The sequence below is a fragment of the Sminthopsis crassicaudata genome, chromosome 5 (assembly GCF_048593235.1).
Source record: "Sminthopsis crassicaudata isolate SCR6 chromosome 5, ASM4859323v1, whole genome shotgun sequence".
NCBI lineage: Eukaryota > Metazoa > Chordata > Mammalia > Dasyuromorphia > Dasyuridae > Sminthopsis > Sminthopsis crassicaudata.
The window spans coordinates 290466951-290490374 of record NC_133621.1 but is presented as its reverse complement, the minus strand read 5'-3'; the positions used below and the strand labels follow the sequence as shown (position 1 = coordinate 290490374).

The 23424-nt window shown below is 36.9% G+C and overlaps 1 protein-coding gene across 1 annotated transcript in view; it reads right to left on the bottom strand.

Annotated features, from left to right (window-relative positions):
• The window catches only part of STAB2 (stabilin 2), a 155957-nt gene that overhangs the window by 94923 nt on the left and 37610 nt on the right, over positions 1–23424 (bottom strand). The window contains exons 13-23 of the mRNA XM_074271422.1: positions 21107–21250; positions 20051–20107; positions 19830–19955; positions 16114–16167; positions 15212–15292; positions 13543–13695; positions 8367–8429; positions 6517–6612; positions 6154–6240; positions 4557–4668; positions 1782–1962 (exon numbers count right to left, since the gene is read on the bottom strand). Coding sequence (XP_074127523.1) covers positions 1782–1962; positions 4557–4668; positions 6154–6240; positions 6517–6612; positions 8367–8429; positions 13543–13695; positions 15212–15292; positions 16114–16167; positions 19830–19955; positions 20051–20107; positions 21107–21250 — 1154 coding nt within the window. The remainder of the gene's footprint in view (positions 1–1781; positions 1963–4556; positions 4669–6153; positions 6241–6516; positions 6613–8366; positions 8430–13542; positions 13696–15211; positions 15293–16113; positions 16168–19829; positions 19956–20050; positions 20108–21106; positions 21251–23424) is intronic.

Genomic DNA, 23424 nt, shown 5'->3' with positions numbered 1-23424 from the left:
ATGGGCTATCCATCTCCAACAATGAGAAATGCCTTCTTTGGAAGTATTTTGTTGAATTTTGGGATATTTCTATGAATGTTTTTACTTATAATGAGTTGAACTTACTCCTCTTTCCTCCCACCAGTAATCAAGATCTGCTCTCATTCTAATATATTAAATCTTGAAATATACAAATGGCCAATTGTCATATTTTTCCTGTCATCTCTTTTAAAAAACTCAAACACTCCTATTTCTAATTTTCACATGATATAGTTCCTAGACCTTTTGTCATTCTGCTGATCTGCCTTTGTACATAATTTAATTTGTAGATATTCTTCTTAAAATACAATAGAATGGGTCCTAAGATAGTTTGACTGAAGCAGGGTTTAATGGACTATTACCTTCTTTGAACTGGACACTTGCAAGAGGAATTCTCTCAAGGAAGCATAGTTAATAAATTCCATAGTAAAAAAGAAGGAAATGGTAACCCATTCAACCAGGTTCCAGTTTGCTCAATAAGCATTTTTTTCCCCTCAGAATTTATTTATTATTTTTAATAATAACTTTTTATTTTTGAAATACATGCAAAGATTTCAACATTCACTCTTGCAAAACCTTCTGTTCCGAATTTTTCTCTTTCCCTTTCTCCTACCCCTAGACATCAAGTAATCCAATATAGGTTAAACATGTGCAATTATTCTAAATTATTTCTACATTTATCATGCTGCACGAGAAAAAGATCAAAAAGGGAAAAAAGAAAAAGAAAAAAAGCGAGCAAACAACAACAAAAAAGGTGAAAATACTATGTTGGGAATCCACATTCCATGCCCAGAGACCTCTCTCTGGTTGAGATAGCTCTCTCCATCACAAGTCTATTGGAATTGGCCTGGATCATCTCATTGTTGAAAAGAGACAAGTCCATCACAGTTCATCATCACATAAGCTTGTTGTAAACAATGTTTCACTAAACTTTTAATGATTACATAAAACTAACAAATTTCTGAAGAAGTTGGAAAGTTGGAGAGGCAGCTGAAAAACCTTCATTTTTTTGTTCTTTAAAAGATGGTATTGATGGCAATGCAAGTTAAGAATATTCTCATTTGTAAAATCTCACAGGCAAAGATAGTGGGAAATTACGAGCCACAAAAATTAGTGAGAAAAAAAACAAATTTAAAAATATTTGGTCAAAGATACAATCATCCAAAATCATTCTAAGGATGTTTAATGATGAAAACATAAAGAGAATAACAAACATAAAAATGGAAAAGATTTGTAAAAACAAAAACAAAAACAAAAAACCAACAACAATCATCCAGAATCATTCTGAGGATGTTTAATGATGAAAACATAAAGAGGATAACAAAAAATGAAAAAGATTTAAAGAAAAAGAAAGAAAGGAAGGAAGGAAGGAAGGAAGGGAAGGAGGGAGGGAGGAAAGAAGGAAGGAAGAAAGAAAAAGAAAGAAAAAAGAAAAAGCAGCATGCTCTTTTCACTACCAAGGAGAACAAATCCTTTCCATTTGCACTGTTTATATCATAGGCTGAAAAATGCTACTAAAACTCCTATTTGCAGATGATTTTATATTGAGTATATCATGCCTTACTGAGGGTCACATACCTAGGAACTATCTAAGGCAGGATTTGAACTCAATTTGTCCAGCACTCTATTTACCTGTCTCAATTATTAAAAACTTTGTAAAGATGGAAAATAAATCACCTCTTATTTATGGGGCTTGTTTAATTCATTTTTAAGTTCCTTAGGTGAAGGGTCCATATTTGATAGTTAAAAGACAGATATCTTACCTGGCATATCTGTTGCTGTATTCACAGTTTGCATGGATATGACAGAATTGGACATAAGGGCCACATGCTGTGGTCTGCTTATCACAGAACTTTCCAGCTGATCCATCTTTACATGTTCCCGGAAGGCAGGCCCCATCACTGTCTATTTGATTATCACATTTCCCATGAACGCACAAACATTCTATGAGTCAAAAAAATTTGGGTTCACTTTGGGGTTACATTTTAAATTCTGAGTCCAGTGTCCTAGAAGACAACTATTATATATATATATATTTATTTATTTATTTATAAATTTATATATATTTATATATAGGCACAATCTACCCACTAGACTGAGTGAGCCATAGGGATAGCCCAGAGTAATTTTTTTCCCCTTTTCATTAATTGGTATAATACAGGTTTATTCAAAAGCAAGTAAAGATCACAGAAGAGATTGGTATCCTAACTCTGGTTAGGTAGGGAATACTTTTATCCTACCTTCCTCTTCCTCCCACCTTCCTCTCATAAAATAAATGATAGTTGCTATTAAAATAAAAAACCCAAAACTTATAACATCAACAGAATTGAAGACTTTATTTTGGAGGCACTCCAGCATCTCTCTTAAAAGAAAGTTTTTTTTTTTTTTTAATGTTCTTTTCTGTTTTAAAACATCGTTGATTTCCTTGACACTTCTTTCTCCCCCTTCTATCCTACTACATATACCTAATTGTACTTTTCCTTGAAACAATAATTTCATTAAGATTACAGATTACTTAACCTGTCCACAGTCCAAGCAAAACAAATCTATATATTGGCCATGTCTGAAAACATACACCTACTTTTTAAAAGCATATATTGTTCATCACCACACTGTTTGCCTTTCTGTCAAAAGGAAGAGGCATGTGTTACCAGAAATTCCTAGCACAGTTTTCTATATTTTATTCATTATTTGGTACATGGCATAATTTCCTGCTACACGTGGGGAAAAGTTGGATGTACAACTAATTTTCTGGGGGGTAGGAGTGGAGTGGGTGGTAGACATCTGATCCTTTGAAAGATTCCCAAAAGGATAAGAAGCACTTTGGTATATATAATGGAAAGGGTTTTGAGCTAGAAATCAGAAGGCAGGATAGGATTTTGAATATCAGCTCTGATCCTAGCTGGGTAACTTTGGTCAGATATCTCTGTCTCAGTTTCCTCAACTATAAGATGAGATAGACTAGATCCCAGAAGTTCAGAGTTTAAGGGACCTCAGTGATCACTTTATTATGAATCTGAAAAAGAATCTACAACAACTCAATGAATGGTCATACAACTTTTAGGTGACCTCAGGTAAAAAGGAACCTCCCTTCCTCCCTAGCAGCAATCCACTTTGAGCCAACTCTCATGGTTGAACTTTTTCCAAACAAGAAGCTTAAATTTATCTATTTACAACTTTCACTTAAAAAAATTAATTTTGTCCTCTGGGGACAAGTTGAATAAATCTAATCTCTTTCTACCAGGGTTAGGTGATGTGAATACAAAGACTGCAAAAAACAAACAAACAAACAAACAAATCAATCCTTACCCCTGATTTGCTAGGAGAAAACTATATATAAATGTAAGTGAACAGAAATAGAAACAAAATAAATTTTGGGTGGAAGAACACTAGTGACTGGAGAAACCAGGGAAGTCTTCTTATAGGAGGTGGCACTTAAGCTAACTCTTGAAGGGGCAAGGTACTGTGTGGTGGAGATGAGGAGGGACTGCATTCCAGGTTTTGAGACTACTGTAAGGGGAAAAAGAAGGCGTCATCCAGTGGGAGGAGCCAAATCCCATGTTTGAATTTTTAAAGAAGAGTTTACAAATCTTTGAAAAAGTAAAAACTTATTGAAAAGGATTTAGATTCAAAGTGTCTGAGGTCAAATTTGACCTCAGGATTTTCTTACTCCAAGCCCACCACTCTATCCCTTATGATGCCCCCTAGCTGCTTCTTCGTTTTACAGAATTTTACATTTTACATAAAAGATAACAGAGAGCTACAGAAAGTCCAAGTGACTTTCCTAAAATTATCCAAGAGTCAATTAGCCTACAAACATTTATTAAAAAACATTTACTTTGTGCCAGGTATGGTGTTTAGTGCTAAATATGCAAAGAAAGGCAAAAATCTTGATTCCTGCCCTCAGGAAACTTACATTTTAATGGAGGAGACAAGAAGCAAACAACTATGTATCTACAAATATTCCAAATGAGAGGTGATATTTATAAAGGCTTTAAGGTTTTTGAAACTCTTAATAGCCATTATCTTATTTAAGCCTCCTAGCAACCATGTGAACTATCCTTATTTGACAACCTATAAAATGAGCTGATGATGAAGATGATATTTGCATAGTGTCTTAAGATTTACAAAACACAACAACCCTGGGAGAAAGATGCTATTATTTTACAAATACAGATACAGATACATTTTACAGATGGGGAAACTGAGGCAGAAAGCAACTAAGTGACTTGCTTAGGGTCACACAGCTAGTAGGGAAAAAGAAACTGGAATTGAAGCTAGAAGACTTAGATTTCAACCCTGACTGTATTTAAATGATTTTCCTAGGATTACTTAATTAGCAATTATTTGAGGTAGGACTCAGAACTTAAGTCTACACAACACTGCAAATCCCCTAGTTAAAAGTACACTAATAAAGATTTTTGGACAATGATGATGCTCCACCCAAATATCATATCTTTATTGAGGTCATAAATAGCATTGGAGCAATCAAGTCTTGTTAGGTAAGAAAGTGGTCCCTGAGGTTAAAGGTGACTTACTTTTTTCACACCGGGGTCCATATTTTCCAGCATCAGAACAGAACTGACAGCGAGAACCTTGGAATCCATCATCACAAATGCAAGTCCCATTGCCACTGAACCCATCAACACACTATAACAAGAAGAGGCTTTTTTGAGTGAGTCTACATGACCTTGAGAAATATTCACTTAGAAAGCTTGACTTCTTGCCTTAGCTTTGTCTATCTCTCTGTGTCACCTGGTCAGACCATGGGGTGCTTGTCTAGACTGTGATATGATACTGGATCTTAAGATGGAGGAAGTCATTCCTTGTTGAGTATTTCTCAAATTGGGATTTAGTGTTTGTGGCAGCTCTTTTTGTTGTAGCTAGAAACTGGAAGATGAATGGATGTCCATCAGTTGGAGAATGGTTGGGTAAATTGTGGTATATGAAAGTTATGGAATATTATTGCTCAGTAAGAAATGACCAGCAGGAGGAATACAGAGAGGGTTGGAGAGACTTACATCAACTGATGCTGAGTGAAATGAGCAGAACCAGAAGATCACTGTATACTTCAACAACGATACTGTATGAGGATGTATTCTGATGGAAGTGGAAATCTTCAACATAAAGAAGATCCAACTCACTTCCAGTTGATCAATGATGGACAGAGGTAGATACACCCAGAGAAGAAACACTGGGAGGGGAATGTAAATTGTTAGCACTAATATCTGTCTGCCCAGGTTGCATATACCTTCGGATTCTAATGTTTATTGTGCAACAAGAAAATGATATTCACACACATGTATTTTACTTAGACTATATTGTAACACATGTAAAATGTATGGTATTGCCTGTCGTCGGGGGGAGGGAATAAGGGAGGGGGGGTAATTTGGAAAAATGAATACAAGGGATAATATTATAAAATATATATATATATATATAATAAAAAAAAAATTAAAAAAAAAAAAAAAAAAAAAAAATTGGGATTTAGGATTCTACAAAGTCATGGGGGAAATATTCAGGTTGCATAAGGAGAACCTAGGAGTTATAAATTGCTTTGGGTCATAGGAGGCCTAGGCAGGTCATGGGGGTGAGGGGGCCATCCATTTAGAGGTGGAAGAGAACTAGTAATCCACTGCCTTTGACTCTCTAATTTTACAAATGAGAAAATGATGCTCACAGACATTAAGTGATTTCCCCCCCCCCAAGGCTAAGTGTCAGAAGCTGGATTTGAATTCAGATCTTCTTGTCTTCCATTCTTGCATTCTATCCAAAATTTACCTTTTGACTTGCATTTCTTTCCCCTTTTTTTCTTTTAACACTTAAAATTTATTTGGATAGCAAGAAACTCCTTAGTTCTTGAAGAGGACCACAATGATATCACTATGTTGGAGGTGAAGTACAGTGTGTCCAACTGTGGCCCATCAGACCAATATGAACTTGGGAGACTCTACCACAAGTTGGACACAAATAGTCCATATAATGCTTCGGAGTGGAGATTCTCTAACATAAAAGAAGCACATGTCTACAAAACAAACCATAGACCCGTTTGCTTTTCCATTGCCTCCCTCCATTCCTGCTTCTTCCCTTTCCTTTCCTTCCCTCCCTGCCAATGTTTTTTCCACCTCTCATCACCTGTCCATTTCCAGAGCATGGATTGGAAAAACCTCCTGGACACTGGTTACAGTCTGGGCCGTAGAAGCCTTTGCAGCACTTGGGTATCTGAGAAACACAATTGTGTTTTCATTTTTCAGTCTAGAATGAAAAACTCAATTCTTTATTTTCTTGTTCAAAGATGAGATGAGCCAATTATAAATGAGAAAATCCCCTCGTGATCCACCTTCTTTCTTTCACAGGATGATTTTCTCAAGACTCAGTAATGTCATTCCCCTTTGGCAAGTAAGGAGGGTGGAAATGAGAGTAAAGTGAGATTTGGAGGAAAGAACCCTCAGGGCTGGCCAGGCTGCTGGAACACACCCATCAACCCCCATGCCTTACCTTTACTGTAGAGTTACAGTATCTGGCACAACCCTTGGTAGGAAATTTCTCACTCCCTATCCTGCGATCATAAGCACAGTTGGATGTAAAAAGGCTCTGGAAGGAGAATGAGGAAAGAAAGCATGACCACATTAAAATATGGAGGTAAAGCAAAGAAAATCTGCTGATATTATCTGGGTTATGAGGAATAAGCAAGTCAATAAAAACTTTGTTTTTTGTTATAAAGATTTTGTTTTGTTTTGGTTTTTCTTTTTCTTTTTCACATGGAAGGGGACAAGTGGGGGAAATAAATGCATAATAATTGAAAAAATTGACTGAACTTCACCTGCTCCCCTGAATTTATTTATAATATTATTTCTGAGTGGGTTAGAAGGCCATTCCTTGCTTTAAAAAAGGATTTCATTAAGAATGCAATCTTTCAAATCTGATCTCAGACACTTAACACTTCCTAGCTGTGTGACCCTGGGCAAGTCACTTAACCCTTAGCAAAAAAAAAAAAAAAAAAAAAAAAAATTAAAATTTTTTTTTTATTTGTATTGAGCAACTCTCCTTTTCTTCTCCTTTTTCTCTACCTTTTTCTTCTTTTTCTTCTTTTCCTTCTTTCTCTTCTCTCCCTCTTCTCTTCCTTCTTTCTCTCTCCCTCTTTCTTTCTTATCTCCTTCCCCATTCTCTCCTGTTAATATCTAACCTTGTGTAGGAATCATTATATAGAGAACTAGCCCTAAGGTTAGGAACATATAGGTTCAAATCCTAACTTTGACACAGAGAACTGTATGACATTAGAGAAAAAATTTAAACTGTCAGTGTCCTCAGAGGCTCTAGAAGATAATAGTGGGAGAGCAGGAGCTGAAATACTAATGTTTACTGATGAGTACTAATTTTAGAAACAAAAATCTTAAATTAAAAAAAAAACTATGATAAAGACATCGAGGCCCCCAAAAGTAAGAGGGTCTAATCAACCAATGTATGTAAAGAATTTCACAAATATTGAAGTGTTATATAAATGTGAATTAACATTTTTACTATATTACAAGTTATTGTCTTGCCTTCAATAGTTTTTCACTGTTTTGTGAAATAATGCTAATCACAGTGTTCTATCATTACCTTATGTAATGCTACTGAAAGGAACTTCTATTGCCTTGGCTCTCTGGCCCCATTCTTTTTCCTATGTGAGAAGGTTCATACGTATGTCCTTCTTTCTGTAACAAATTCCACCTTCTCTTCTCTGGCCAGAAAACTAAATAGGTCACAGTGAGTTCCAGCACAGGGGAAGCACACAGTGAGATGACTTGAGTTCAAAACTGACCATATGACTTACTATTACTGATATGATCTGGGGATGTTCATTTAACTACCTCCTCAGTTTCTTCATCTGCAAAATTGGGATGATAAAAGCACCTACATCCCAAGATTGTTGCTAAGATTAAATGAAATAATTTTTGGAAGCATTTTGCAAAGCTTAAAGTGTTATAGAAATGCTATTTTTTATTATTATTTACTGATAAGTCCATATTTGTAATTTACAGATTTACAAGGCAATTATCTGCCGTGCTAAGAGATCAAATGATTCATCCAGAATCATCCAGCCAGAGCAGATCAGGTGTAGAAGTTGAACTCAGGTTTTCCTAATTCTAAGACCTACCCCTATCTCTACCCAATGCTACCTGCCCTTTTTCTAATGAGCAAATTTTAAAATAAGGGAAAAATAGGGTAAGAGTTATTCTTACAGAATTCTAGTTGGAGTAGGTACTTGTTTAAGTGAGAAAACAAACAAACAAAAAACAAAGGCAGTAGAAAAAGGTGGAAAAACCCATCTATGTTTTCAGATCTCATGGAACATTCCCACTCACCAATGGCTCTGAGTTGGCAGGACAGACGCTCCAATATACCATGGAGCAGCTCACACATGTGCCCTGCAATGAGAACAAGGACGATTTAAATTGAGACCTTTCTGGAAGGTGTAGGATGTAGGTCTGGAAGGTGTATAATTACTGGTTGATATGAACCAAAAAAACAAAAAAGCAAACAAACAAAAAGGTCAACTACAGTCTAGAAAGGAAGGATCTAATGGAAAAGTGAGCCTTTAGTTCATTCATTTCCACTCTCTCCAGTAGAATCTCCAAAGTAGGAGGGATCTTATTAGCCTCCGAGCAAGAAATGGGACACATCAGACCCAATCCATGTGCCATCCAGCTTCTATTGAAAGACGTCCAAAAATAGGGAACTCACCACCTCTCAAGACAACCTACTTCTCTTTGGGACAGCTCTGATTGTGGAATTTTGTCTCCCTACATTTTCCTGTCACTGCTCCGAGCTCTAGCTTTTGGTGATAAACAGAGGAAGTCTAATCTCTCTTCCATTTCAAATACTCAAATACTCAAGTGTTCCCTAAGTCTTCTCTTCTCCAGTATTAATAAACATCTTCAATTTATAGTATCCAACATTTAATACTGAAAGGGATATTAGAGGTCATCTAGCCCAACCTTCTCATTTTACAGATGAGAAAACTGAGGCTCAGAGACTGACAAGTGAATTGCACAGTCATAGATAGTAAGTGACCCTTTAAGGATTTAACTTAAGTTCTCTGGCTCTCTTCTTCTTTCTTTATCATCCTCCTCCAGTAGATTCTTCTCCATCATGATTTCAAACTCTCTTCACCACCTTGGTTGTCTTTATTCATCTGGACACCATTCAGCTTATTAATATCTTTCCAAAAATATAGTTTTTAGAATGTCACACAATAATCAGATGTGTTGTTAAAAAAAATTGTTCCCAGTCTTCCTCTAGTCCTGGGCATGTTTCCCAACCCCTTCTCTCTGTACCTTTTCCAGAAAATATTTAAGCTTTTAAAAGACTCATTAACATCCTCCTAAATCATCAACAACAAATGACAAGGATTCTTAGTAGAAGAGGAGATTCATAAGCTTATACCTCCTATAAAGAAGATAAACTTCTGCTGGAAGGAAACTTAGGGTTTCAGTAGCCTTATTTTATAGTAAAAAACCCAAAAGTCCAAAGAGGTAAATAATTGGTTCAAGATCACAAAGATGGTGTCAGAGTCTGTTTGAACTCAAATCTTTGTTGCAGAATCCAGTCATGTTTCCACTGTACCACATCAACAACTCCCAGACGATTCCTCTACTCTTGGATTTCCAATCCTGTTGGTGGTGAATTGTTATCTGTGTTAGGACAGAGGGCAAGTGTTCTACCCATGGCCACTCAAATAGCATCAGAGTCAGAATTTGAACTCATTGGAATTGTAATCTAAAAAGGGAATCCAAGGCTCATGAAAGGTAAAATGACTTGTTAACATCATATGAGTATGAAGGAGAAGAAAGAATGAGCATTTGAACTCAGATCCTCTGATGCTTGATCCAGGATGCTTCCCAAAGGATCCAAAGATTTCAGCTTTAGTTCTCAATTCTCTGGGGCTTCCAACTTTCTTTGTGTAACTTCAGGTTTTTTTTTATACAATAGCTTATCTCCATAAACTGTATCCATAACTCAGAGCCCTCCTACCTTTTTAGGTTTCTTACACCCTGTTCCCTTACACACAATCTTTGATCCAAGGTCACTGCCTTCCTGTCCTACCTACCAACAAGACACCCCATCTCTCAGCTTTGAGTATTTTCTCTGACTGGAATGCACTCTTTCCTGCTCAGCTCCTGAACTCCCTGGGTACCTTTAATGCCAACTAAAATCCCACCTATAACAACAAGCCCTCCCCAATGCTGCTTCCTTCCAGTGCCTTTCCTCTTTTAATTATTTCCTCTTTATCCTGTATAGCTTGCACACTCTCTCTCTCTCTCTCTCTCTCTGTCTCTCTCTGTCTCTCTCTGTCTCTCTCTGTCTCTCTCTGTGGTCTCCCTCCTTAGATTATAAGTTTCTTGAGGGCACACATTGCCTTTTGCCTCTTTTCACATTCCCAGAGCTTAGGACAGTGCCTGGCACATAGTAGACAATGTTTTTTGATTGCTATAGGTCCTGATATATTTTCTAGCTCTGTAAACCTGGGCAAGTCACTTAATCTCTGTCTGCCTTAGTTTCCTTATTGGTAAAATGAAGACAATAATAGCACTTATATCCATGAATGTAATATATGAATATAAAATGAGCATAAAATGAGATTATATAATGAACAGATAATGAGATTACACATACACACACGCACATGTATGTGTGTGTAAAAGCACTTTGCCAACCTACAATATATAAATATTTATTATTATTATTTAGTACAATTGGTGGTAGTAGTAGTAGTAGTGGTGGTGGTGGTAATAATAGTAGTAGTGGCAATAGTAGTAGCAGTAGTGATGGTAGCGGTAGTGGTGGTAGAATACTTTGTGGATAGAATACTATCCATCCACCTGCAGCCAATGACCACCTACAGCTATCCTTCTTCCCAATCCCCATGTGATTTGCTTCATACATCTTTTTCTGTTTTTGGATTGTTTTTTTCAATTAATGAATATCCATATCCCAACTTTTCCATCCTTTTAAGAAGCTTTTCTCTAACCCCATGGTGGTCCAGCCCTTGGTATAATGCCCGATAAGCCCATGGGTCTACTCTTATAGCTACCAGACAGCTGTTCCAGTTGCTCCTCCCTATGTTTTGATGAGGTAGGGGAAGTAATTTGGAAAGGTAAGAGAGGCAGGTATTGATTGGGCTGGGGAACTGCCTTTTCATCCATCCTCTCCGTGGTTCCAGGTTAGCTGAGTTTCCTCCCATAGCCTTCTTCTTGGTAAGATGCCCAGGGCATATTTACACATTTGGGCTATAACTTATGACCATTCTAGGGAGGAATGTGAGTCTGGGCAGGGGTGTTCTTTCTCTGAGGAGCATGCTGAGTGCCAGCAGGGTGAGAATTACATCTAGTGTCAGGGAAGATTTTTTTAAATAGAGGAGATGTTTTGCTTTGCTTGAATGAACATGTCAGGAAACCTTGTCCATTTCTATGAATTTGGAGATGTAGTTTTTCCATGGGTACCTCTAAGCTGATTCTCTCACCCCATCAGAAAGTAAGCATTTAATGACGATGGATGTTCAGGTCATTTGGAAGATAGATTTCTTCTGCTTGGTCCTAGAGGCCAGAATAAATAGCAGTGGATAGAGGATGTACAGAGGCGGATTTTGTCTTCATTTGAAGGAAAAGTTCTCAACAATGAGAACTATTTCAAAGTAGAAAGGACAACCTCTGAGGGTAATAAGTTACCATTCAGGGTTCAAATTTCACTTATGACATTCTCTATAGGATCTTGGGCATGTCACATACCTCCCCTTCCTGGGCCTCAATTTTCTTATCAGCAAAATGAAAGAGTTGGACTAGATGACCCTAAGGTCCCTTCCAACTTTAAATCTTTGATTCTATGAGTACTATTTGAAAGAATCATAGATTCTTAATGTTGAAAAGAGAATCAAAAGTCATCTGGGTTACCTTCATATGCAATTCAGGAATCCTTTCTAGAGCATCACTAATTGATGACATTTGGATACTTCCACTAACAGGGAGCTCACAACTTCAGGAAGCAAGTCATTATTTCATTGGGTGATCATTAGTATTATAAAGTTCTCACTGGTTACACAATTTACCTTCCCATTGATTCTATCCAATGGAATAATATAGAATAAACCTATTTCCCTTTCCCTCTATGACTTCAAAGGAGCCCAGACACAACCTATACCAGCTCCTTTATTTTTTATAGATAAAGAAACTGAGACTGAGAGGGGCTGTGGCTTAACTCTGAGGATCATAGATTTAGAGTTACCTTAGAAATCATCTAATTTAGCTCCCTCGCCCTCTTTTTTAACAGATGAAGATACATATGGACAGATGACGTTTCCATAGAGGGAAAATGATCTTTTCCAAGGTCACCTGGTTGTTGTGTCAGAAGACTTGGGGCATCTCTATGCATTTGGAAACCCAGTTTTTTTTTTTTTTTATTAGATATCACCAAGCCAACTCTCCCAGTAGCATTGCCAACACATAGGGAAATAAGCACTCAGTGACAATTCCATCTGTAAAAAGAGGGGGGGGTGGATTAGATACAAAATGGGGGTTGGATTGGCTGAACTTCATGAGATCTATTATGAGACCAGAAGAAACTATTCCAAATTTTATTGTGAGAATCCATGAGGTACCAGCTGGAGAGCACTTAAGAGAAGGCACGGTACTGATGTAAAATATTATGACTTCAATACATTTGGACTTGTGGTATCCATGGGAACCTGAAAAGTATCCATATGGCAGTGTGGAACTTTAAAACATTCTGATTTCAACAGGATGCGTCTAAAGGTTACCATGGAAACCAGAGTAGACCCCAACGGGGTTCATAAGCTCAGAGAAAAGCAGTATTTGGCATTTCAAAAACACTGAAAATTTTTTCTGTGAGACATCAGTTTTTATCCCCATTTTTCAGAGGACAAAACTGAGGGATACTAAGACTATAAATTACAGAAGAGGGGATTTCTTCACTGGAAATTTCTAACATCAATAAAAATCAAAAGACTGTGGAATATATATTTATATCTGTACATGTCAGTCCCATAAAAATGTAAGCTCTTTGGGATCAAGGACTGCTCCATTCTTTATATTTTTTATCCCTACCACTTAGTATAGTGTCTAGTACTTCATAGGTGCTTAAAAATAGTTGTTGATTGATTTCCCTCCTCTGATCTAGTATTTTGCAATTTCCCCTGTCTCCTGAGTAGCATTGGTTAGTCCTTGATACATTATGAATAAGAGGTTCTTGTTTAGTATGTCAGGAAGATCTGGGGTTGGATCCCTCCCTCGGATGTTGGTTCTTTTGCCCTAGAAAGTCACTTGGATTCTCTGAGACTCAGTTTCCTTACCTATAAAACAAAAGAGTGGGACTTGATGACCTATAGGGTCTCTTCTGACTCTTAATCTAAATATTATGAGCTTATAGAGGTGTTTGTATCCTATTGAGTCTCTGAAGCTGAATTTACCTCAGGCACTTCTTAGCTACAACCCTGGGCAAGCCAATCTGAGAGCTTATAGATCTTACCAGTTTCATGTCCCTCTGAGTCTCATCACACCGATGGGGAAGAATGGGAATGATGGAGGGGGGGATGAGAACTCCATTGAGGGTATAGATTCGGCCATTTTTGGCAGCCACTTCCACTTCTTTTATTGTCACCTCATTGGCCAGGATTTGTCCCTGCAAAAGAAAAAACAACAGAGCATCATCAGTTTTTCTTAGGATCCTAAGATCTACTTGAGTTATTTTGTATCACGGACCCACAATTCTTGGTATTGTTCCTATGAAAAACAGTCTTCTAATGCAAGGCCTATCATAATTAGGAAACATATGATAATAATAATAATACATTTTAAAGGACTTTTTAATGGAATTTCAGTCATGTAGAGAGCCCCTAGTAAGAAAAACAATGCTTGGAATAATTTCTCTCTCTCCTGTATTTCCCTTTTCTTTCTCTCTTTCTCTATTCTACCCATACATTTACCAATTCATCTTCCCATTCATCAGTCTGTTCATCCAACCACACATCCATCTAACCTATATCTGCCAATATAGATCCCACCTCTGCTCTGTAATTTACAGTCTTAGAGAATTGTCTGCAACAGTGGGGTCACACTCAAATCCAAATGGGAGCCATTAAACCATTTGTAAATATCTCTGCTAGCAGTTTATTGGTTCACAGAATTCCATTAACATTATCTATGTTTTATTATATTTGATTTATGTTGTTAAATGTCTCCCAATAGACACATCTGGCCCAGAGCCCTGGCAAACTGACTTGCCAGGGTCACACAGTCAGTCTACATCTTAACATGTGGCATTTCCTTTCCACTCTGATTATCCTAGATCAAAATAGAATTTTGGAATGGGAGATAAATGAGAGACAGGGAAAAGCTTCCTGTAGAAAGTAGCATTTGAGTTGAACTTTGAAGGAGGCCAGGTAAGCTAAGAGATGAAGGTGAGGAGGGAAAACAACCTAAGCAAGTGGGCAGCATGATGATAATGCAAGGGCTCACAAAGAAGAAAGGGAACATTGTATGCAAGTAACAACATATGTATGTGGAATAAAGACTGGAAAGATCATGGAAACATGGATTTGGAACTGGGAAGGGCCTTTGAGGCCATAGAGTCCAATCCCATTTATTTTATAGATCAGAAAAGCAAAGCTCAATGAAGTGAAGGATCATACATATAGGAAGCATCTTTGGCAGGATTTGATCTTATGCCTTCCTTATTGTAAGTCCTGCACAGTACTTCCCTCTGTCATGTAGCTCCCTGATAGGAAAAACCTGGCTACAAAGAGCTTTAAACCCTAAGTAGGAGAGGCACAGTGTTGTGTGGAGTAGTGTTGGATTTGGAGTCCAAAGGCATGGGCTCCAATACTACTGATTTTGCCTCCATACATTTTCTCGATAAAATGATGGTATGGAGTTATTTATTCTTCAAGTCTATGATACAGTGATTTTAGAGATCATAAAGAGACCCTAGAGTTTACAGAGAAGAGAGAGTGTCATGATTAGATCTGTACTTTAGGAAAACCAATTGGACAGCTATATAGAGGATGAGTTGTTTAGAGGAGAGAATCACATGGGTGGTGAGAGACAGATCTAAAACATCCATAGAATAACTCAGTTAATAGATGCCTGATGGACTAGTCAAGGGGATTGGTTCCCAGTAGAAAAAAATTTGCACTTACATTGCTGGTCGTGTTAAATTGGATAATCTGGTTGGCCATGCTTCTGATGTGGGGTTTGGAGATGATGTTGGCAACTTCCAGCTGAAATGAATCAAGCATGATATACACATAAACGACAACTAGCCATTCGATCCAAAGTGCTATTCCAAGGAAAGAAGGGGACATTGAAGTTTTTCCCTTTTAAAAATGGATCCTGGTCTTTGGTGGGATAAGGATGTGTTGTCTTGAAGATTCTATTGATCAAGCCTTCATATCTCCCATAAGGGCAATGGGGAAGTTTTAGGAAGTGTTGTTATTCACTAGTTTGGATTACATGGCTTCTGAGACTCTTTTCAATTCTGACATTATAGTTTCCCAGCAATCCATATCTTTAGAGTTGCAAGGGATGTAGAGGTTATCCAATCCAAATGATATTAGCACAAAGGAAAACTTTTGAAACTCAACCCCCAAATTGTCTTACCTGAGCTTGAGGGTCTCTAGTGAAGAAGGACAAACCCACCTTCTCTAGAGCTAGCCCATTCTACTTTTGGATACTTATAAAGATTTTGCTTTTCTGAAGCCTAAATTTTTCTCTTTCAGGATTTTTCTCTGCTTAATCCCCATTCCATGTGACTATCCTTCAAATACTTGAATATATTTATCATGCCCCTGCTTAGTCCATTCTTTTTCTCTAAGTTAAAAATTCCCAAATCCTCCATTTGATACATTGCTATAGGTCTTTCACCATCCTATCTGCCCTCCTCAAACAGAGGAAATTAGGGATTTCTGGCTTTAAAAAAATCTCTTTTCTAAGGCTTAAAGAAAATTTCTCAGTATTAGAGCAGTATTAGAGATTTCTTGCCCCTACCTTCCTCTTGCCCCCACCTTCCTCTTGCCCCCAAGCATGAAGATGGAATACCCACCTGAGTAAATGGGACAATATGATATCGGACAAGTTCCAGAAGCTTTCGAGAGCCCTGTATGGGAGAAATAGAATGCTTATTTAAACAAGAGAGAATGAAAAGCATGGAGATCTTTCAGGAGCCACAACCCAGGGGAAAAGAAGTATCTCTTCACAGAATCACAAGTTGAGCTAGAAAGGATCTCAGAAAACCTTTAGCTCAACTCCCTCATTTTGTGGTTGAGAAAACAAGAGACAAAATGATTTTGTTATTTAGTCATATTGGACTCTGTGTCCCCCATTTGGGTTTTCTTGACAAAAAATGGTGGAATGGTTTGCCATTTTCTTCTCCAGGTCATTTTATAAATGAGGAAACTGAGACAAAGAGGCTTAAGTGACTTGCCCTGGGTCACACAGCTAGTAAGTATCTGAGGCTATATTTCACTCAATCCACTGCATTACCTACCTAACCCAAATACAGTGATAGTATAATATAATCATAGATCTGGGAGAATCCCAGAGATCATTCTGTCAAATACTTTGACTTGCTTAAGATTATACAAATGGCAAAGACCATTGAATCCAGGTCCTTGATTCTAAATGCATTGTGCTTGGGTGATTCTGGTGGTAAATACCCACATTGCCTATGACATTCTTTTTTGAAAAGGCAGATCTATTTGGAATGGACCCATTGGTTATGACAAAGTGTGCTTGCAACTGAGAATACTTGCTTCCATACAAAGAAGTTCTGTGACAATAGATAACTGAAAGGGGTCAGTAGACAGAAGTGTCGCTAGGAAGAATAGAGAAAAGCTCCCTCTCAACTTTCCACTCCCCATTTAGTCTTGGAAAGGAGAAGCAGAACTTGGGTAGGAAGCACAGGGCTCTTGGGCACCAATCCTCTTCTGGACAGCAATGGATGAATGAATGTGGTCCAGGAAAGAAACCTGGTTTGAATCCCTATTCAATTTAATTTTAATATTAGTTTCTCTGGGTCTCAGTTTCCTTCTTTATCAAATGAGGAGACTGGAGAAGATGACTTGCAAAGTCCCTTCTGATTCTATAGCTATGAACCTATGACATTCCCTTGTCAGTGAAAAAAAACACAAACCTTTCCAATCCTCAACTCATTCTTGGGTGGTCTGCTGAGTATGGATATAGCTCTCTAATCCTCTTTGGCCTGAGGCTACCCTTCGTCTCACTGCTCATTATTATCAAAGTGACATCCAACTGGAAAAATAGAGGCAGAACTTCCTCTGAGGGCCACCATGATGGGCATCCAAAGCCAAGCTGAGAGAAAGCTCTACAGGATAGAAAAAAGGATGCAGTCTTTTCTCTGACAGTTGTATTTGATGGAATTTTCAAGCCATTTCAGGCTTAAGATACAACATTTCTCCTCCTCTAAAAGCCCTTTCAGAGGTCAAAACTATTTTCAAGATAATATTCAGAGACCCAGAGCTGGAGAGCCTTGTCTGGGGTAACAAGGGAAGTTTCAATCCCAGAATCAACTTGGATCTTTTGACTTCTATGTTCAGCATTTTATCCACCAAGCCACAGAGTCTCTAGTGTTAGACATCCATTAGACTGAATTTAACACTGCATTAAACTCCACTTCAGCTTATCCAGGACATAGAGACAAACAGGATACATTTCCAGGTATTGTTATTATCCAAGTATCTTTTGGTGCTACTTCCCTAACATGTACATTCTCTCTGAAGTGATGACAATGGCTTCCTCAATAGTGGTCCAGTGACAAAATTGCTCAAGGAAGGACAGGCAGATGGGGCATTTCTATCAAAGCCTTTTGTATAAATCTACCAGTTCTCATGGTACATGGAAGGTATCTGTGGATTAACAGTATTCTCATACTCTATTATTTCTGTCTGATTCCAGAGCAAAGTTCAAGGCTTAACCCTCTAGTCAGTGATCACGTACATGGGGTTCTCCAAATCCTGGTATTATCATACGCTAAAACTTTAAAGGCACTTTGTATATTAACCTCATGATGATGGGATCAGGGCCATATTAGATATGGCTACTGGTATGTAATCAATTCTTGTGGGCTGTGCTTAAGAGAAAGCTAAAACCATCGTGTGAAAATTTTAAATGGATATCTTTGGGCCTGGGGAAAATCAAGAAAGGAATTTTTCCCTTGTGTCCTAGAAAACACATCCAGAGAATTAAGAGTTAGGATAATGTTTCCACCAAGGCAGTGGTTATCCCTCTTTAATAGGATGACAAGCCTTTCCTAATTTAGCCAAGTTGGTCCTCAGATAACAGATAGGCAATTCATCAACAAAGAAAAGCTTTTTCGGCTTGTTGGTGCTTGTATTCTCTTATCCAAGCCTTCATGAATCTAAAAAAAATCCAAATAACAATATACTTCTTTCTTTTTAAGGAGAGAGGTTTCATAATTTCAAGCATAAAGAAGAGGGGGGTCTTCTTTTGGAGAACAGAAGGATACAGTAGAGACACCTGGGGATTTGGATTTAAAAGGCTTTGGTTCAAATGTTATTGCTGCTAACTGTGTGGTCTCAAACAAGTCACTTTCCTCCAGGATTGAGTTTCCTCATATATAAAATGGGATTGGGGGGCAGGCTAGATTAAAGTCCTCATTGTTTCCTATAAAATGATCCTGGAGCAACTATATAGTGTAATGGATAGAATATTAGTCCTGGAGTCAGGACTTAGAAGAAAAGGTTAGGAAAAGACTGAATGATCCTCCCAAATGGACTATTTTCTATTCAACTTATTTCCTAGGAATTTATTTCTTTAACTACTTTGCTCTAAAGCACTATCTGTAGAGTTAGTATTTACTTAAGTTTTGTTTAAATTGATCTTTTAACAAGGATTATTTTTACATATCAAATATGGAAAAATTGTGGCTTTTTAATAGTTGCTCCAACACAGCGCCATCTTCTGTTATTTCAGAAAAAGCACATATTTGGAAGGTTAACTAAGAACTTGCAAGTGCGTTCCTGCCCCTTGGTGGCAGTGACCTGAAATGCAAGGAAGTAAATATCCAAAATCTTTTCCCTTTAAGGTCTGAAACTACAGGAAAAAAGGGCCAGAATCACAGATCATAAAGAGCTAAAGGGACTTCAGGAGCCATTTAGACCAATCCACTCATTTTTACACATAAGGAAACAGAGGCCTAAAGAAATTATCTGTCATGAAACTAGTCCAATATCAGAAGTAGGATCAACTAGCTTCAAAGTTGATGCTTTTACTTTAATTATTCAAGTTAAATACTGAATCTTTTTTGGCTAGAAAGACTAATATGTTGACATCTTTGACTATGGATTTGAGAAATTCTTTCTGATTTTTTAAAAGTACGTATCAAAAAATAACCATGTTTGTTAAATAAAATCATGCCAGTTGAAGATTAGGGTTTTAGTATGGGAAGTGATGTCAGAATCCATCTAGTGCAACCCCTTCCTTTTTACAGAGGAAGAAACATATCTAGAGAAATGAAGTGACTAAACAAAGGTAATATATGGCTGAGGCTGGATTTGAACCCATCTTCTGATTCTGAATCTCTTGTTCTTTGTCTTGAACACTGCTATTACTAATTAGCACATCATATAGTGACATGACCAGGGTCACACAGGTAAGTAATTGTTTGAGGTTGGATTTAAAGTCAGGTCTTCTTGATTCCAAGTCTTGTATTCTATTCTTTCTACCACTTTGCTATCTGTATTAGTTAGGATGTATGTTTCTATGATTGTTCCCCAATACCTCTGCAGAGAGGAGATAGTCCAGAACTCCATCTTTCATGTTGTTTAAGGCTTCATCTGTTGGAACAAAGATGGTATATGGTCCACCAACACCATCTTCATCTAAAGCTTGGCCCACGTTTGTTACCTGAATTTAGAAAAGGAAGACTTATAGACAGTCAAGCCTGAACACACATTTGAAAACATTCCCCAAGACTTCATGGGAAATATGCAGAAACCTACCTCCAACAGGGATCTGAATCTGCTGTATCTTGGCTGTAGCATTGCCATTATGGTTTGCTTAGGGAAAAAAAAGACAAATGGAACTATTTTACCAAAAAAAATCATTGAGGAGAAGATGCTGTGCATTAAAGTATTAAAACTATAAAACATCTGATTTGAGAAATATTTCAATATTGCCAAGATAGCTTCCAGATTATTCTATACATGGAGTTAATTGAGTCGATGTTGACCAGTTATGACCCTCCTGTGCAAGACATGTTGGGTAAATTCTCAACTTTTAGGCTAATAGAACAGATTACCACAAATACCATAGCTGATTGTCACGTTCTCTTCATCATAGAAAAGTACAAAAAAATCAACTTTGTTGAATAGTATTATTTATGACCTCACCATTTATTCTACTATCACATTTTTGTTCAATTTTCATTGAAATGACAGGTCACAGATTTTATCTTTGAGTATTACTACAATAGTGCTTAAACATATTTGTTGAATGAATGCATGGATAAATCCAATACTATATGAAGTAAAAATGAGGAACACGATGCTAATAGTGGAAAGTCAGAGGATCTGGGTTCAAGTCCTGCCTCTGACACAGATGGGCAGTGTGACTTTTGCAAGTTACTTAACTCTCCTAGTCAAATTTCTAAGACTATAACATTGAGGAATAGTTGGCAATTTGCTTTGGTAGAAGGAGTTACTTCACTGGGAATTTATTACCCCAATGAAATTATACTTCCAGCCAATAAGAAATAATTATAGAATAACCCCTTTCCCTCTCTGTGCCTTTCTATTTAGATGTTGCCCTTCAGTGCAATAAAAAAGGATCATGGGATTAGAGATTTAGAGCTGGAAGAGATCTCAGATATCAGCAAGTCCATCTTTTTTATTTTAAAAAGGAGGGTACTGAGGTAGAGGTTAAGTGACTTATATAATGTTACATACTAAGAGTCAAGACAACATTTGAACACAGGGTTCTTGACTTTAACCCTTGTAACTTCTTTTCACTGCATCACCAAAATGTCTAGGTTAACATTTTTATCTTAGATTTCTCACCTCTGAGCTGCTCTCAAACGCAGGTGCCATCTTGTCCATGGCCTTATCAATGATGTGCAGCAGTCCATTGGAGGCGATTATATTCCCTTGTACAATCTTCCCTTTCTTTTTTCCTCCACTGAGTTTGAGCCTAATTTGATTGTCCTAAAAAAGTGAAAGGAATGGCTGTTAAAAATCGTGGTATGATAGGAAAAACATTGAACCAGAAGTCAGAGGACCTGTGTTCTGGACTCAGCTTCACTCTTTATTATCTCTCTGGCCTTGGGTGGCTGGGCATTTGACCAATAAATGGGGCCTCTTTTCTTCCACAGAGGAAGAAAATTGCATAGGGTTGGGTCACATTTCAGAAAACATCTGCAATCCTAAATTACTCCCTAGTGGAAAAGAAAATCCATCTTTTATTGTCAATACTGTCACTGTAATATTATATGGTTGAGAATCATGGGATCTCTATGATTCTATAATAACAGTAGTGATGATCTTTATGCAAAATGTTCTGTAAAAAGATATTTGCAAGAAAATGAATGATCTGGAAAGGAGATGGGCTAGTTATACATTGGTTGGTTATTGTTGTTTGTTCTTGAAAGGGAACAAAATGACATGACCTTTTTGATTTTAAGTGTGTCTGACTGGGACCGAGGGAAAGTGACAATACTTGGGCACCTCAGGATTCATAGAATGTATAGAAGATCTGAAGGCAGACTTCAACATATTGGATCTTTTTTTAGGGAGAAATCACAGGATGACATTGATAAAATAGGATAAGAATAAGAAGGCTTGTAGATGTCTATACTAATGATATCACAGATAATCAATGTGTATAAATATAAAAGTCACATAGCCTACCTAAATCTCAGTTTCTTCATCTAGAAATGAAGATAATTATCCTTAAAAAGTCATACTCCTAGGGCTTTCATAAAATGGCTTTGAATATTATAGTTATAGAAATATGATGTGAATATTATATTTACCTAGATATTTGGAAGGAAAGTTCCATTTTAGAAGTGATGGGGAGAATGAATCCTCATGGGAATAATGACAGCTGAAAAATCTCCAATGAATTTCCTTCAAATATTACTGATCAGAAGAAGTGGGGCTGACAATGGCCTTTCATGAAGGAAGGAGTTTTAGTTTCCTTTTTTTTTTTTTTTTTTTAAGCATTAGGAAAAATGGAAGGTTAAGTAAGAGGGGATAGATAAACTCCAGCAATCTAAAATAAACACAGTCTATTTCCTTTTCCTTAAAAGGAATGCTGATCTAGCTTTGTACCCATCCTACCAGGAAACAGATTTCATGCTTAAATTTTTCTTTCCTGTTCTCAGTTGAATGATTGCTGTCTTTGGCAAAACACACTCTCACACACAAATTCAAATACCCCCATGTAACAACCCAAATGCTCCCTCATGGTGGATGGTCTTTCTGAAAATTGTTGCAGCCCAAACATTCATCCCCCTGTAGCCCAACTAGATTCTAGATATGGCTAAACTTAGCTGGGCTAGACCTTAAGGAAGAGGTAAGAATCTATTTCAACTGATAATAATAATAATAATAATGTATATTTATGAAGTACTTTAAAGCTAATTTAAAAATTTCTATGCATTCTATTCTTTCATCCTCACAACGATCCCATGAAATAGTACCATTATTATCTATTCTTTATAAATAAGAAAACTGGGGCTGATAAAGTTTGTCACTTGCCCAGAGTCACATATTCTGTGTGCCAGAATTAAGGAAAGAATGTTCTTTGTAACATTATTGCTTTTTTAAAAAATGACAAAGTAGGGCTCATAATCATTGATTTCACACAAAATTAAACTTAAAAATAAAGTGAGAGAGAAATCTGTTATATGTCAGTTATATTAATATTGTTTTAGATGTATATCTACATATGTGTAAATGTGCATGTGTATATGAAGATATGTGTATATATAGATATATACACTATATACATAAACAAACACAATACATGCACATATATGTATATACATATGTGTGTGTATACATATGTATGTATATGTATATGTCCATACTTAATTGTAACCTGCTCAGGAGAGGTGAGGTAAGAATGAAGGGGAAAAAAGAATATAAAGTAAAAAGTGAGAACAAAAGAATAACTTACAAGGAAGCAAAAAAAAAAAGATGGATAGTCAAATATAGTCTCTTATTATATGCTTTCTTGAAATATAAATTTATTGTTACATATTTTGAATCCTGCCTGTTGTTCTGCTGGGCACATGACAATGTTTGTTTTGTTTTATTTTAAAAATTTTTTCTTTTCTGTCTTTCTTTTTCTACTTGTTTTTTTCTTATTTTTGAAT